This window comes from Mobula hypostoma, chromosome 16 (genome assembly GCF_963921235.1).
Source record: "Mobula hypostoma chromosome 16, sMobHyp1.1, whole genome shotgun sequence".
NCBI classification, from domain to species: domain Eukaryota; kingdom Metazoa; phylum Chordata; class Chondrichthyes; order Myliobatiformes; family Myliobatidae; genus Mobula; species Mobula hypostoma.
This window is the reverse complement of record NC_086112.1, coordinates 3,008,553-3,023,526: the sequence shown is the minus strand read 5'-3', so window position 1 is coordinate 3,023,526 and position 14,974 is coordinate 3,008,553. Positions and strand designations below refer to the sequence as shown.

The 14,974-nt window shown below is 39.7% G+C and overlaps 1 protein-coding gene across 7 annotated transcripts in view; it reads right to left on the bottom strand.

Annotated features, from left to right (window-relative positions):
- arb2a (ARB2 cotranscriptional regulator A) overlaps positions 1-14,974 on the bottom strand; it is a 547,284-nt gene that overhangs the window by 481,644 nt on the left and 50,666 nt on the right. For 6 of the 7 annotated variants that reach the window (XM_063068472.1, XM_063068470.1, XM_063068465.1 and 3 more), the window contains exons 5-6: positions 4,975-5,040; positions 3,930-4,121 (exon numbers count right to left, since the gene is read on the bottom strand). The exons of the other annotated variant lie outside the window; for it this stretch is intronic. In XM_063068472.1, the coding sequence (XP_062924542.1) occupies positions 3,930-4,121; positions 4,975-5,040 (258 nt within the window). The remainder of the gene's footprint in view (positions 1-3,929; positions 4,122-4,974; positions 5,041-14,974) is intronic. 7 annotated transcript variants of the gene reach the window in all.

Sequence of the window (14,974 nt, the reverse complement as noted above, 5' to 3'; positions counted from 1 at the left end):
GGAAGGGCATTAGGACCCACACAGCTTGGCACCGGTGTCGTCGCAGAGCAATGTGTGGTTAAGTGCCTTGCTCAAGGACACAACACGCTTCCTTAGCCAAGGCTCAAACTCACGACCTTCAGATCACTAGACGAATGCCTTAACCACTTGGCCACGCGCCAACTGTTCTCACCTTACCTGACCAACAATCCTAGCTCAGTAAATGCCATCAAAAATTAAAGTTGACAACCTGCATGTGAAACTGAAGCACTCAGAAGTGCATAATATTTAATATAAATGTTCAGTTATTGATCCCCACTTACATTTGTGGGATCTTGTGCACAGAATGGCTGTTGTACCAATAATACATAATAATGACTAACCTTCAAAATAATTAATTCTATGTGAAATGTTACATGACATAGAATAAAGCACTGCTTTGCTGCCAGAAAAATGGTTAGAAATATTAACATTTTGAAGTTTTGATTTAAGATAGTACAGACTGGTATATAATTACAAATACATCATTATGAGTTGATCTGGCACACCCCAGCACTGATTTATTATTCTTGGAAATTAACACATAATATTCAAACAAAAAATGCTGGAGGAACTCAGCAGGCCAGGCAGCTTCTATGGAAAAAAGTAAACAGTCGATGTCTCAACCCGAAACGTCAATTGTTTACTTTTTTCCATAAATGCTGCCTGGCCTGCTGAGTTCCTCCAGCATTTTGTGTGTGTTGCTTGAATTTCCAGCATTTGCAAATTTACTCATAATATCCAAAGAACATTTCATGAAAAGATAAACAAGGAAATTGTAGTCAATTTGATTAGTTTGCATTTAGAAGATAACGGCAAGCTAAAGGAGCCAGCTTATGTCCAGCACTCATGAAAGCCTCCACACTCTGGTCCCTACACAAAGCAAGGCAGGTCATAAGTAGTGATCAGACCCTTATTCGCCAAATATGATCACTTTTGAAAATAACATGCAAACAAGGTATAAAGAAAGGATCTCTCTTTTCCGTTTACCTATGCTTCAGGTTACATTTATCTACTGGAAAAAATACTAGAGAAACTGCAATCCATAATGTATATGCCAGCTTTGGAGTTCAATGGACTCTAAGCTGGAGAGAAATTGTAATCAATTAAAGGCATGTAAATCTTGGCGCAGATGGGGAACACCTAAATATTTCAAGATTAGGAAATAATGAACACATCCTAATGTTGGTAAGTGTCAAACTGAGATAAGACAAAGACATTAAACATAGAAGCAATGCACGTAGATGAAAGGTATTCGGGAATTTTGGTGGACCACAGCATACGGCAGTAAAATCAGTCTATCTTGTTATATAGCACATAGTGTGTATGAAACCTATTTTACAAGATCAACCAGGTGGTTTATAAAGTCACCAGACCTGGTCCTAATCTAAAGTAAAATACACCATTCTGTTAGCCACATTATTAAAAGCCATCACATGACAAGTCTGTTCTACAGAAAGCTAAAACACTTAAACTTGTTTCCATTTAGAAAATAAGGTGAGATGAACACTAATGGAATGAGTCCTGATGGAGGTTAGGGGGAGAACCACTTCATGATCCATCCCCATTCAGCAAGCCTCAGATAGCAGAACCCAGCCCATGCCCCCCAGCAATGCCATAACAACTTGGCTACGACCAAAGACATCTTTGATATCTGATATATAAGAACAGATAGGATTGACTAAATATCAAAAAATACATTTAATTAAAACATACCATACAATTGTTAAGTAATTATAAACAAATAAATAGAAAACTAGAGAAAAATATTTAAAAATTGCTAACATGTTTTAAAGAAGACCAGTAACATGTGGAGATATGTCTCTACCAAAAGAGATGTAAGGCATTCCTTCCCTGACTAGCTCGCAGGTCACCTTAGGCAAGGTGCAGCACCCGCTTCCCCCCCTCTCCCCTCCTGCCCCGATCAGGGTCATGTGAAGCCATGGGAGCAGGTGGTTGGTGGTCGTATGAGCAGCTGGTGCATATCACAAGTCTTGGAAATGTGACCACTGACGCCAGGCAGACAGTCTCTGAAGATTATTGATAATGGCTGGGGTCACCTGTCTTATAAAGACACTGCCCAGAAAAAGGCAATGGCAAACCATTTCTGTAGAAAAGTTTGCCAAGAAAAATCATGGTCAAAAGACCTTGATCACCCACACCATATGGCATGGCACTTAACGATGATAACAATGATGATGATGATGATGTGGACAACTGGATGTGAAGTACATCCAACTTCTCAGCAGAATATGTTTTGTGTATACACCACAAGCATTTTTCATAATTTTCTGATGCAGTGCATAGATGCAACAGTTGATGGTACATTTAAATACTATTAACTTGTTAGGGGGAAGTTAGATGGGTGGGGGAGTAATTTTCCTGCAGCACCAGTGTCTAGAATGAAGCACAATCTGGCACAAGATCTTTATGTGGTATTCATGATTCTTAGCTATATTGACATGCTAACCATAGCAAAGCTGTTTCCAACAATTCTGAAAATGACAATATCGCATGAGATGCAGGTATCAAAAATGGGAGGAAATATTAAAATTTATTTAATTAACAATATGCTGGATGTCACCGTCTGGTACGGGAATTGCAAGGTATCTGACTGCAAATTCCTACAACGGATTCCAAGGACTGCTGACCATCAGGGTCTCTCTTCTACCCATTAGAGATAGTTATCAGGAGCGCTGTGTGCTCAGGACCCTTTGTATTGTCAATGATCTCTCCCATCCATCCAAAAATTCCTTTGACACTCTACTATGAGGCAGGAGGTACTGTAGAATTAGGACAAGTACTGTTAGGATGGGAAACACATTCCCCCAGGCTGTAAAACTACTGAACTCTCTGGCACTACCCAGAACTCACCATGTATGAAGCTCCAGTAGCATTATATTGTTTACTTTTAAAACTTGTATTGTATATGCTCCGTATTATTTGCTAATTTATTTGTGACAATATTACTTTATGGGTTAAGTGGGTGAGTTATATGTACTGTATTGTGCACGTTAGTCTGAAGGAATGTAGTTTTGTTTGGCATTTTTTGTTTATAGTCATTCAACTGTGCCTGTGTATTCATGTGCACAGATGAATGACAATAACTGAACTTGAACATGAACATTAAAATTTGATAGAAGTTTGATATTGATCTTATGGTGTGGGATATAAGATTTAATATTATGGTAAGGAAACAAATGGGAGACAGGTGAAGTACCACTATAAAGCGGTGAAAAGTAACATTTGGGGCACAATCTAGCCAGCCATTCACTGTTGCATGTAATTTAGTCACCTACACTGAACATACCAAACCAGTTATTGTTATGGATGTGGCATTATCCGTCAAAACTTCAGAGTTCTCTTTTTGGAATTTTATGCTTGAATCTTTAACAACTGAAAGACAATGTAAGTAATATTAAAGTTTAGAGGTAACATGAGAGGAAATTCTTTACTCAGAGAGTGGTAGCTGTGTGTAACGAGCTTCCGCAGAAGTGGTTGAGGCAGGTTTGATGCTGTCATTTAAAGTTAAATTGGATAGACATTTGGACAGGAAAGGAATGGAGGGTTATGGGCTGAGTGCAGGTCAGTGGGACTAGGTGAAAGTAAGATTTCGGCATGGACTAGAAGGGCCGAGATGGCCTGTTTCTGTGCTGTAATTGTTATATGGTTATATGGTAATGTTCAATACTGTCACACATTCTGAACTGCTTTTGAACTCTACAACTAGACATACAGACTAAAATGTACTTTGCTGTTCATACAGTAAAGTAATCTCTTCTGATTTTAGAAATTCCTATGCTCAATCTTAAATTGCTTTTCACAGTTTCCAAGAATCATAATAAATGAAAGCAAAAAATTATTAAATAGTTTATAAAAGTCAAAAATAAGTTTCTGAAAATTAGTCTTACGTCCATAGCCCTTTTAATGAAAGGTATTTGAGTGCCACTGTCAAGGTCTTCATTGATTATAAGTCTTCTGGCCCACTGGCCAACCCGAACAACACCATTGCCATGTATCAGAACCATCAACTTGTCAGGATTTGTCATGGCATCTTCACTCATAAAGATGAAGCTTTTTGGTTCATCTTCTGCAGCATCCACCTGGGTTTAAAATAAGTGACAAAGTAGGAGTATTTTTGAAAATTTCTAAAAATTTTGAAAGTAAGATAATTACAAAATACCCTAATTATTGTTACTTCTTTCTGATGCAAAAAAAGTCCATGGAAATGTCATTATCATTAACATAGTCTGTCAGTAACAAAAAAAAACACCAATTGCAAAACACGAATTTCAAATGTTGAATTTTTGAATCTCAAGCAGGATACACTGGCCTTGGAAATAGTGCAATGATGAGTCACAAGGACTAGATTAAGTCTTAAAGATTTAAATTGGAGGACAAGTTTCATGTACTTGTCTCTGTATTCCTTTGAATTTAGAAGTATGCACTAGACTCCAACCCAAATTTTAAAATGAGTTAATAATTCAATGGGGGTCTTTTCATGGAAAATATCCAGAGCAAGAGGGCGTAATCTTAAAATAAATGCTTGGCCATTAAGGAGTTAAATCGGCTAACAATTTTTCGTAGGGATATCATGAATTCATACCAACATGAACTGAAATGTTTAAAAGTTCAACTGGAATATTCAAGACCAAGACTGATAGATTTGCTGTTACTTATATATGATTCCTGAGTATGCTCCCCATTAGAGCATTGATTTACAAGGTGTAGATTCTTGTGTTTATAGTCAAGAATTAAGATTATTTACATCGGGAAGCACAATGCCCTGTTCAGAATGAAGTCATATGCAATGACTAGACTGATCATCCCAACAAAATAATTTTAATATTATAAATATCTCAAAATATAACATTTCTGTGTGAATGCCTCATCCATGATGATAAAATATTTGTATTTGTCAGAAGTATGAATAAGCAATGTACAAGTTTAACTTACTGGGAGATAAGCCTTCTTTAGATGGCATTCTTTTTCTAAAAGGTCATAAACATAGTGAGTGATAATCTGTAAATGGAAAAAAATGCAAAAATTACAAAAGCACTGTTTGTACTCAAAATATCCTATTTAATAATAAGTCTAAATGATCTCTACACCATTGGTACTTGTGAAAATGTGCAGTATTTTTATTGTCAGGTTAGTGGTCATTTTCAGTGTTTAGCTCCTGTTAGAAAGATCAGAATCAGAATTAGATTTAGTATCGCTGACATACAGTGCCCTGTAAAAGTATTCAGCCCTGAACCATTTATTCCCATAATTGAGTATTACAACCAGGGAATTTAATTAATTTAACTGAGAATTTTTATTTATGAATCACATACTGCTTTTTTTAACAGTGTATTCGTTCTTTTCATGACCATGATTGTTCTTGGCAGATTTTTCTAGAGGTGGTTTACCATTGCCTTCTTCTGGGAAGTCTTTTCAAGATGCATGACTCTAACCATTATCAATACTGTTCAGAGATTGTCTGCCTGGTGTCAATGGTCGCATAGCAAGGACTTGTGATAAGCACCAGCTGCTCATACGACCATCCACCACCTGCTCCCATGGCTTCATGTGACCCTGATCGGGGGCTAAGCAAGCAATACACCTTGCCCAAGGGTGACCTGCAGGCTAGTGGAGGGGAGTGCCTTACACCTCCTTTGGTAGAGATGAATCTCCACCTGACCACTCATTTTTACAGTAGAGCCCCCCCCCAAAAAAAAGGGAGAATAGTAAAGCATGAAAAACTAAAAATTCAAAAACTGAAATGTCACCAGTTCAAAAGTATTCATCCCCCTTTGTTCAGTACTTAGTTGACCCACCTCTCGCAGCTATTACAGCCAATAGTCTTTTTGGATGAGTCTCTATTAGCTTTACACAATGTGATGCAGCAAGATTTTCCCATTCCTCCTTGCAAAATTGTTCACACTGTGCCAGGTTAGTTAGGGAGCTATGGTGGACAGCAATCTTGAGGTCTTGCAGGAGATGTTCAATTGGTTTAAAGTCAAGACTCTGAATGGGCCACTCATGGACATCAATGTCTTCATTTGAAGCCACTTCATGATTGCTCTGGCAGTGTGCTTTGGCTCATTGCCCTGCTGAAAAACGAGCTTCCTCCCGAGTTTAAGCTTTCTAGCAGAGGCTAACTGGTTTTTATCCATGACCTCTCTCTATTTAGCAGCATTCATCTTCCCATCGATTCTGGCCAGATATCCAGTCTCTGGTGCTGAAAAGCATCCCCATAGCATGATGCTACCTCCACCGTACTTTATAATTGGGATGGTATTACTTGACTGACATGCAGTATTACATTTATGTTACATGTACCGCTTCGTGTTGAAACCAAATAATTCCGTTTTAGTCTCAACCAACCACAAGACTTTCTTCCACATCTTTACAGTACCTTCTAAATAATGCTTTGCAAAGTCTTAAGAGGCAAGGACATGTTTTTTTTTAAGCAAGGGCTTCTTCCTTGCTGCTCTTTCATAAATACCATTATTGTGCAAGACCTTAGATATTGTGGAGCCACGAACTTCATCTTCAGTTGCAGCCACTGTCTTCTGCAGTTCATTCAGTGTGACTGTTGGCATCACAGAAGCCTCTCTTACAAGTGTCATTCTTCTCCGGTGACTACATTTAGAGGGCAGCCTGATCTAGGCAGCGTGGCTGTGGTCCACTTTTACACAATGCACTGCACTGACCTCCCATGTATGTTTAGTGCGTTTGTGTGGTCTTGTACCCTTCCCCAGATCTGTGCTTCTCTGTTATCATTTCCCTGACTTGTCTTGGGTGTTCTTGTACCCTCATTTTGGCTTGGTCTTTTGCAAATTTACCATACTGTTGAATGAGAGAGAGAGCGAGAGAGAGAGAGAGAGAGATAAAGAGATAGAGAGAGGGAGGGGGAGAGAGAATGAATTCATTCTTCTAAATTCATTGAAAACAGGTGATCCTCCAATTTTCTACATCAACAAAGTGACTGAATTGGTAAGATGATATACAGTATTGCACCTGAGGAATAGTAGTCATAGTAATTACAAAGGGGAAGAATACTTCTTCAGCATCATAGTTTTGGTTTTTAATTTTTAGTAAATGGTTGATAGATTTTGGAATTTTTCATTTAATTTGACATGATGCACAACGTTTTGTATATTAGCTCCAAAAAATCTTACTTCAATATATTATAAATTTACAAAATGAGACAGTAAAATTTGAAAATAGTTGTGGGAGGGCTGAATACTTTTTCAAGGTACTGTATGCTGTGAAGTTATAGTGAGAATAATTTCATCTGCTCTATCCCAGTCTGTCACTAACAGGCCTAGGTTACAGTTAGCAGATGTATTATGAACACAATATAGTTGACCAATAATTGCCCCTAAAAATTTCTCCCAGCTGTGGAATTAAACTCCTCGTGTCTTAGTACTGCGTCATACCAGGACTGCCTGTGATCCCCTGCTTTCTTTTACCCACTTTTTTCAAATAGTGGTGTCATGCATGCTACCCAACAATCTGTAAGGTCCATTGCAGAATCTTTAGAATTTCAGGATTTCAGAAAATAATTACTCGAGTACCACCAGCTCCACAACCGCCCTTTTACAAAGTCTAAGCTATAATGTGGAGCAAATCCAATGGGCTGAATGCCCTAAATCTGCTCCTATGTCAGAGGGTTTTATAACCTAATCCTAATGAGAGGGTTTTATAACCTAATCCTAATGAGAGGGTTTTTTTCTATTTTCCAATGCATTAGTCTCTGGTAGTTTATCATTATCTTTTTGAACATTAAAACTACATAAGATCCTTCTAAAAAAGATAAAATCTCAGATTCTGGTGCAGTAATAAGGACCGTAAAAGGCTTGTTAACATATTTCTGCAAATATGTTAAGATCGCTGACATCGAGACTAACAATCTAATCCATTTCACAATTCCATAGTCCAAGGGGAGTATATATCTTGCGATATCCATTCTACTGCTACTTTTTATTTATTCAGAGTTCAAAGTACATTTATTATCTAAGTATGTATATTACATACATTGAGATTTGTCTCCATACAGGCAGCCATATAACAAAGAAACCCAATAAAACCCATTAAAAAAAGGTGCAAAACAGTAGAAGTAAGCAAATAGCATTCAGAACTGAAGTTCACAAAAGTGAGCCTACAGACACCAAGCCAGTCATCACTGCAACCGACTCACGAGCCTATTAGTTGTAGACCACAGCCTCAGTTCAACAGAGAGACAAGTAAACCTTGTGGAACAGTGGGCTGAACTGGCCCATCCCTCCACCCCGGACCTGACAACCTGACCTTTTCAATCTGGCCCAGCACTTAAATCGTCCTTGCTCTCAGACTCAGGCAATTTAAGACAAACATTGACAAACAATGTGAAAAGTAGCGGTCCCTACACTGACCCCTGAGGAACACCACTAGATATTTGCAGCGAACCAGAAAAAAACCCTTTTATTCCCACTTGCTGCCTCCTGCCTGTCAGCCATTCTTCTATCCATGCCAGTATCTTTCCTGTAACACCATCAGATTTTATCTTGTTAAGCAGCCTCATGGGTGGCACCTTATCAAATGCCTTCTGAAAATCCAAGTAAATGACATCCACTACTTCTCCTCTGTCTGCCCTGCTTGTTACTTCCTCGAAGAATTTCAGCATATTTGTCAGGCAAGAGTTTTCGCCTTCTGGAAACCATGCTAACTTTGACTTATTTTATCATTTGTCTCCAAGTATCCCAAAACCTCACCCTTGATAGTGGATTCCAACACTTTCCCAACCACTAAGGTAAGGCTAACAAGCCTATAATTTATTTTCTTTTGTTTTACTCTCTTCTTAAAGAGCGGCGTGACATTTGAAATTTTCCAGTCCTTCAGGACCATGCCAAAATCAAGTGACTCTTGAAAGATCATAACCAATGCATCCATTATCTCTTCAGCAACCATCTCAGGACTCTGTGATGGTGTCCATCTGGTCCAGGTGACCTATCCACCTTAAGACTTTTAAGTTTGCCTAACACGTTTTCTTTTGTAACAGCAATGGCACTCACTCCTGTTCCCTGACAATCGCGGACCTCTGCATACAGCTGGTGTCTTGCACAGTAAAGACGGAGACAGATAATGGGACTTAGTTGCAGCCAACAGGCTGAGTATCAAATCATCAGGGATGCAGAGTCAGAAAGGATAGTAAATATGGCACTCAAGGTATTGTATCTAAATGCACATAGTACAAGAAATAAGGTGGATGATCTTGTTGCAATATTACAGACTGCCAGGTATGATGCTGTGCCATCACTGAATCGTGGCTGAAGGATGGTTGTAGTTGGGAGCTGAATGTCCAAGGTTATGCGTTATATTGGAGGGATAGGAAGGTAGGCAGAGAGGGTGGTGTGACTCTACTGGTAAAGAATAACATCAAATCAGTAGAAAGATGTGACATAGGATCAGAAGATGTTGAATCCTTGTGGGTTGAGTTAAGAAAATGCAAGGGTAAAAGGACCCTGATGGCAGTTATATACAGGCCTCCCAACAGTGGCTGGGAAGTGGACCACAGGTTACAGCAGGAAATAGAAAAGGCGAGTCAAAAGAGCAATGTTATGGCAGTCATGGGAGATTTTGACATGAAGGTCAATTGGGGAAAATCAGGTTGGTAATGGATCTCAAGAGAGTGAGTTTGTTGAATGCCTAAGAGAAAGCTTTTTAGAGCAGTTTGTCATTGAGCCTACTAGGGAATCAGCTATACTGGATTGGGTGTTAAGTAATGAACTGGAGGCAATTAGAGAGCTTAAGGTAAAAGAACCCTCAGGAACCAGTGATCACAGTATGATTGTATTCAACTTGAAATTTGATAGGCAGAAAGTAAAGTCTAATGTAGCAGTACTTCAGTGGAGTAAGGGAAATTAGTGGTGAGAGAGGAGTTGGCCAAAGTAAATTAGAAGGAGCTGCTGGCAGGGATGTCAGCAGAGCAGCAATGGCATACGTATCTGGGGAAAATGAGGAAGGTGCGGGACATGTGTATTCCAAAGATGAAGAAATACTCATATGGTAAAATAGTACAACCGTGGCTGACAAGGGAAGTCAAAGCTATTGTAAAAGCAAAAGAAAGGGCATACAACAAAGCAAAAATTAGTGGGAAGATAGAGGACTGGAAAGATTTTGAAAAACTACAGAAAGCAACTAAAAAATCATTAGAAGGGAAAAGATGAAATATGAAATCAAGCTAGCAAATATTATCAAAGTGGATAGTAAAAGTTTTACCAAGTATGTTAAAAAAAAGAGAAATAAGAGTGGATATAGGACTACTCGAAAATGAGGCAAGAGAAATAATAACAAGCACAAGGAGATGTTTAGATTAGATTAGATTATGAGGACACTCAGTCCTCATTTACTGTCATTTAGAAATGCATGCATTAAAAAATGATACAACGTTCCTCCAGAATGATATCACAAGAAATCACGGGACAAACCAAGACTAAAACTGACAAAACCACATAATTACAACATATAGTTACAACAGTGCAAAGCAGTACCACAATTTGATAAAGAGCAGATCATGGGCACGGTTAAAAAAAAGTCTCAAGTCTCGATAGACTCATCATCTCACGCAGGCGGCAGAAGGGAGAAACTCTCTCTGCCATGAACCTCCAAGTGCCGCCAACTTGCCAATGCAGCACCATTGGAAGCACCCGACTGCAGCAAACTCTGAGTCTGTCCAAAAACTTCGAGCCTCCGACCAGCCCCTCCGACACAGCCTCTCCGAGCACCATCCTCTGCCGAGTGCTTTGACCCCGCCCCGGCCGCCGAGCAACAAGCAAAGCCGAGGACTCAGGGCCTTCTCCTCCACAGATTCTAGACCACACAGTAGCAGCAGCGGCGAAGCAGGCATTTCAGAAGTTTCACCAGATGTTCCTCCATGCTCTCACATCTGTCTCCATCAACTCAGGATTGTGTATGGCACCCTACTTGACAAATAACAGACATCACCACCGGAGTGGCCGCTGCGAGCAGCGTCGCGCTGCCATCTTCTCCTCCTGCTGATAAACTAAATGAGTATTTTGCGTCAGTCTTCACTGTGGAAGACAAACTTGTAGTGTGTAAAGGAAGAAAAGTGAGTGCAGTTACCGTTAATAGAGAGAAGGTGATCAAAAAGCTGAAAGACCTAAACACACATAAGTCACCCGGACCAGAGGAACTGCACCCTAGGGTTCTGAAAGAGGTAGTGTTAGAGACAGTGGAGGCATTAGTAATGATCTGTCAAAAATCATTAAACTCTGGCATGGTGCCAGAGGACTCGAAAATTGCAAACGTTACTCCACTCTTTAAGAAAGGAGAAAGGCAGCAGAAAGGAAATTATACACCAGTTAGCCTGATCTCAGTGGTTGGGAAGATGTTAGAGTCAATTGTTAAGGATGATGTGATGGAGTACTTGGTGACACAGGATACGATAGTACAAAGTCGGCATGGTTTCCTTCAGGGAAAATCCTGCCTCACGAACCTGTTGGAATTTTTTGAGGAGATTACAAGTAGGATAGATAAAAGGGATGCAGTGGATGTTGCATATTTGGACTTTCAGAAGGCCTTTGACAAGGTGCCAAACATGAGGCTGCTTATCAAGTTAAGAGCCCATGGTATTACAGGAAAGTTACTAACATGGTTAGAGCATTGGCTGATTGGTAGGAGGCAGAGAGTGGGAATAAAAGGTACCTTTTCTGGTTGGCTGCCCATGACTAGTGGTGTTCCACAGGGGTCGGTGTTGGGACCATTTCTTTTTATGCTGTATATAAATTATTTAGATGATGGAATGTATGGCTTTGTTGCCAAGTTTTCAGATGATACAAAGATTGGTGGAGGAGCAGGTGGTGTTGAGGAATCAGGTAGGCTGCAGAAGGACTTAGACAGATTAGGAGAATGGGCAAGAAAATGGCAAATGAAATACAATGTTGGGAAATGCTTGGTCATGCACTTGGGTAGTAGAAATAAATATGAGGACTATTTTCTAAACAGGAAGAAAATACAGGAATATGAGATGCAGAAGGACTTGGGAGTCTTTGTGCAGAACACCCTGAAGGTTAACTTGCAGGTTGAGTCGGTGGTGGGGAAGGCAAATGTCATGTTAGCATTCATTTCAAGAGGTCTAGAATACAAGAGCAACGATGTGATGCTGAGGCTTTATAAGGCACTGGTGATGCCCCACCTTGAGTATTGTGAACAGTTTTGGGCCCCTCATATAAGAAAAGATGTGCTGGTATGGGAGAGGGTCTAGAGAAGGTTCACAAGGATGATTCCAGGAATTAAAGAGTTATCATACGAGGAAAGTTTGATGGCTCTGGGTCTGTAGTTGCTGGAATTCAGAATGTTGAAAGGCCTAGACAGAGTAAATGTGGAAAGGATGTTTCCCATGGTGGGAGAGTGTAGGACAAGAGGGCACAGCCTCAGGAATAAGGGGCGCCCTTTCAAAACAGAGATGCAGAGAAATTTCTTTAGCCAAAGGGCGGTGAAGTTGTGGAATTTGTTGCCACATGCAGCTGTGGAGGCCAGGTCACTGGGCGTATTTTTGGCAGAGATTGATAGGTTCTTGATTGGACATGGCATAAAAGGTTACGGGGTGAAGGTCAGGAATTGAGGTTGAGGTGGTAGAAAAAAAGGATCAGCCATGATTGAATGGCGGAGTAGACTCGATGGGCCAGATGGCCTAATTCTGCTCCTATGTCTTATGGTCTTACAGTGTAACAAGCTAAAGAGACTTAAGGAAGAGGAATATAATCAGAGTCATCTGGGATAGGGTCAGGCTAGTGCGTTTATTTCCATGCGCATGAGTGTACAATTGGAAGGTATCTCTACATGCTCTATGTGGGCATTAAGACAGTGCAAAGAATTCCAATCATCTTGCTACGGCTTCCAATGAACTCATTTCACTCTGTCACATCCATGCCATAGTGAGTGTTCCACAGCCACATCATTTAGATTCATTTAGATTTAAAAATGAATGCAAGGATCTTCAAACACTCAGAACCAGAGTACAAGCATGCCATCCTAGATCTTGAGGAATTGCCAAAGAAGTATTAGTTTGTCTACTGATTACCTACCAGCTGCTGTTTCCCAAATCCAACCCTCACCCCTCCTAGCTCCAATTTCCCACCATCTCCCACCTCACCTGATTTCACTTGTTGCTTGCCCACATATGCCTCATGTCTCCCTCTCAACTCCTTATCAACTTCAAGTTCAGGTATAACTCATTCAACCATACAGAGGAATACAGCCAAACAAAACAGAATTCCTCTGGTGCCAATGCGCAAAATCCAGAACCAACAGTCACGCACAGCACACATGGCAAGATACAACTATGAAGAAAAACATATAGTTAACAATAAAAATTTTAAAAATAATATAGCCCGGGTCCCTGAGTGTCATGCCCTGTAGATTGATGGTGCACGGATGTTGTCCTTGAGTCATATTTCTGCAAGAACAACCCGCAAAAGTTTCTCATATTGTGCAGTGCAGATTGAGACAAACATATCCAGTTTGTCTCCCACTGAGCAAACACTGGAGAGCAGCACTGATGGGAAGGACCAGTCTCCAACCCAGTATGGAATACAGTGGCACACTGCCAGCTCCAGTGTCTCCTTCACGGCTGAAACAGGCAACTCTGAGGCATGAGGGTCTTCTCCACACAAAACTGACGCAATGCAGCTCCTCGGCTGTCGGTCTCACCAATGAACCGGTTAATCAGACTTGCAGTACTCGTCACTAGTTATGCTGGCTTTCCCTCTGCACTCTCAGTCCTGGTGTAAAGTCTCGACAAGAAACACCAATTATCCCTTGGTCTCCACAGATGATGTTTGATCTGCTGAGTTTCTCCAACATTTTTTTTTGCACCAGATTCCAGCATCTGCAGCCTTTTTTGCATCTTTATTATTTTATCATGCCTCAGTTTCAAAGCGTGTTTCACTTTGAAAATGAAGTATGGTTTACAGTTATACAGGTTTGTAAATTATGAACGCAAGATAAAACTCAACGGACTTCAATCCAACCAAGAGAAAATAGTATTATACTGAACCAAATTAAATAATGGTTTGGCACAGTAAGGCAATAAGATATAAAACAACATGTTTTTTCAACTTCTGAAGTTCCAAAGTGGTTAATAACTACCAAAAACAATCAATTATTAGCTGTGGGCGAAAAAAACTCACTTATTGCGGTCATAACTGCAAAACTAACTGCAAGGGAATTGTTTACATTTTGCTAAGTGAATGCAAATCATAGCTGCGAGCAATATTTATGCAGGGGAAGTTCAGCCCCAAAGCATTCCATTAGAAATGCAGACACAATGTAAATTTTCCCTCTGGGCAAAATATTGTGGTTCAAGACCATTAACAATTTCATAGTTTTGCCGCTGGTTTGGTTATTCGCGCATTGATTTCTGAACAGGCTGTTTAATTGTTTGACTTATAATACATTAGATTGTAGGCAAACATATGAAATCCCTGCTTAAGAAATAGGATTTTTTTAATGGGCATAATTTCAAGATTCATCCAACTAAGCAGTATAGATCCACATAACCTTTCAATCACATTTCTTTTGAGTATTTATTTTTCATTTTTCACTAATTGACCATTCGAATCCCACTATTCTGTCACATCAAGGGTTAAAAATCTGCAGAAAGCTTCAGAGGGTGGAGATAACAACATTACTCCATTCCATTGTTGTCACCTGAACAAAGGACAAATATTCACTGATCACATGTAATTCATTGTATCTTTAAGTTACACAAAATTTATATTTTTCTTTCCATGTCAAACCAATTACTATTTAACTTTACAGAAAAAACAATGAAACATTTTTGGTGATGTGGAATTCATATAAATGCATTGCAAAAATGATTGGAATAATAAAATAACAATAATCAATCTGATAGGGGGCATAATTCAAATATTGCGCCTTGTTCCCGACTCATAGATTTTACATT